The sequence below is a fragment of the Micropterus dolomieu genome, linkage group LG08 (genome assembly GCF_021292245.1).
Source record: "Micropterus dolomieu isolate WLL.071019.BEF.003 ecotype Adirondacks linkage group LG08, ASM2129224v1, whole genome shotgun sequence".
NCBI classification, from domain to species: Eukaryota; Metazoa; Chordata; class Actinopteri; order Centrarchiformes; family Centrarchidae; genus Micropterus; species Micropterus dolomieu.
Window position 1 is genome coordinate 31,862,485 of NC_060157.1, and position 2,639 is coordinate 31,865,123.

Below are 2,639 nucleotides of genomic sequence, written 5' to 3' on the forward strand. Positions count from 1 at the left end.
ATACGTCCACACACACACACACACACGGCATCCTGAAGGCTGACACTTTGTTTTTAAGCTGACAATATTTTGTGCTAATGTTCAGTTTCTATAAAGTTTCACACAAAAGGTGTCTCGGGTTGTTCCAGCATTTTATTCTGCTCAAGGTGAACAAAAAGTTTAAAACACTAAAACTCAGCCGGGACGGATCAGCAGCTGAAAACCGGTCTCTGTTCGCTGCAGCCTTGTGTGATGCTGTGTGTGCTCAAAAGGTAACACACTGGATCTGAGGTAGCATTCATGAGCCGCGATCACACAAATATGGCAAAGGGAAACACAAAATAAGTGATCAGCCCAGCAGGTGTTTCCTTCAGACCTGCATTTAATGTCAGCGATCCAATAGATGCAAACCAGAAGAAAAGTGCTCTGCGTTCAGTCTGAGTGACTGTGGACATGGACGCCTGCTGCAGCGAGGACACGCTGTGATTCCCATAGTAATTCTTTACATCTCTAGTTAAAAGTTAAATACATGGTGCTGTGAACAACATTTGGTGTGATATGAAGACGGTGCTGACCCTGCTGTCCCACGGGGAATGTTTAAAGCTTGGAGACATAATAACATCAAATAAAGTCTAGAAAAGCTAAATATCAACACACACACACACACACACGCACACACACACACACACACACACACACACACACACACACATGTTCTCTGGGAGGTTTATGGGGACAGTAGCAGGAGCTGCAGGTTGTGCTGGTGACCAGGTGTCATGTGGTTTAAAGTACTAGTAGGCCTGACCGGTTTCCACCTGCAGCAGTCCCAGTACTGCCGAGTGGTCGGCCAGCTTCATCCTGCGCTGACTGGACAGGCCCACATTCTTCGCCAGGTAGTCCACAGCAGCTGGAGGGGATGGAGACAGGGGGGACAGTTCAGGATCATCTGCTAGACTCAGTACTGTGACACCTGAAATATCTCGACATATTCAAGCTGTGTTACTGTCCAACAGTATCACACACACATTCTGTATAAACATGAATATTCACACAGCAGAAGCCATGTTTCATTGATTTTGGGTTAATTACTTACAACACACACAAACTAAACAATAACATTTGTAGACTTAGACAGCAGTGTAGTGGAGCAGAGAGCAAAGGATGCTGGAATAAATGTTTGTGCAGGTATTATGTACATGAGGTTGGTGGGTATGATATATATACAATCCAGACAGCTACTTAAATGCTTCAGTGATGAATAAATTGTAAATCTGCAGGTGGATCAGAGTCACAGGGATGTTCCTGACTCTGTGTGTCTAGAGTCAGCTGTTCCTCAGAGTGATGGTCTATGGGTAATAACTGTTCATTTAGGTGTACTCTGCTCTTTAGCACCAACCAGAGGGAAGATCACAATATATTGATACTAAATCTGCAAAATGTCCTTTAACATCAATTTAAAGCAAGTTTATATAAATAAATATATAAATATAATCATGTTTGCAGTGACTTAAAGCATATTTCCTCTCTATTTTCCAGACTAAACCTCAGCACTAGACTCAGGATTCAAACCTGAGTTTCAAAGTTATGCACTTGTACACAAAACTCTGCAACCTCCCTACCAATTCTGTGCAGTAGATGAACATTGCACTTCCTGGATGGTAGAAATGTGAACATAATCCAGGCAGCATTTATGTTCCCTCCTAAATGGATCTGGCAAAAGACTGCGTGTACAAAGGTATTCTGTAAGAGACAGGGTTGTTTGGTGCTCTGAGAGCATTTGGGGCAACAGGATGAAGGGCCATGTCAGTTAGTGCAGCAGTGTGTTGGTTTCTTTGGCTCAGAGGGAGAGGAGATGCGTTCACTGCTGGTTTGAGTCTGAACAAGAAGAAAAATATAGTACATGACCAGACTGATCCTTTACTGTGTTTTATATTGCTGCAGCTGTTTGTTGTCCGATCACAGTGACTGACGAGGGGAAAGTGTCTGACAGACAGACAAAAGCAGCCGGCAGACAGACAGAGAGGCAGGTAGTCTCTAAAATAAGTGTGGCTCTTGGAAAGCTGGTATTAAAGCTCAGCATCCTTCTCTCTTGGAGTGGTGGATGTTGCCCCTCCCTGGTTCAGGTGGTGATAGCTTCTCTTTATGGGGCAGGAGAGAGGAGGGCTGGCAGCAGATGTGATGTGACACGCTGTGTTTAGGTGTGCGTGAGTGTGCTGTGGCTATCTGGAGGAGATAAGTAAGGCCTGTCAATCAGGATGCTAGTGTGAGCAGAAAGGAAGCTGTCACTCTGTGCTGAGGAGTGGCAGAAAGAAGAGCACCTATAGGTGGGCAGGTCTGTCTGCCAACATGCCAGTCAGCCAGACAGCTGGTGGGGGGGGGGGCACCGGCTGAGTGTGGGTTTGTGTTTCACAAGGGTTTAGAGAGGCCCTCTAAAGGAAGCTGTTTTTCCTGTCAACCAGGTTTATACCTTAAATCCCTGTTGAGCAGTCACACTGAGAGTCCTCTGCCTCCAGATACAGCCTGATAACACACACTCTCTCACGCCTCAGCTGTTCTGACAGAATGCACTCTGTAATCTGTCAGCAGCTTTCTGCAGAACAAGAGGTGAGTGAGTCAAATGTCTGAAGTAAACTGTTAAATCTGTTTGCGGGGGGGGGGGG

The 2,639-nt window shown here is 45.5% G+C and overlaps 1 protein-coding gene across 1 annotated transcript in view; it reads right to left on the reverse strand.

Moving 5' to 3' along the window:
* Positions 1-770: 770 nt before the first annotated feature.
* Positions 771-2,639, reverse strand: part of LOC123975019 (paired box protein Pax-7-like) — a 20,958-nt gene continuing 19,089 nt past the window's right edge. Inside the window, exon 4 of the mRNA XM_046056109.1 lies at positions 771-886. Coding sequence (XP_045912065.1) covers positions 771-886 — 116 coding nt within the window. The remainder of the gene's footprint in view (positions 887-2,639) is intronic.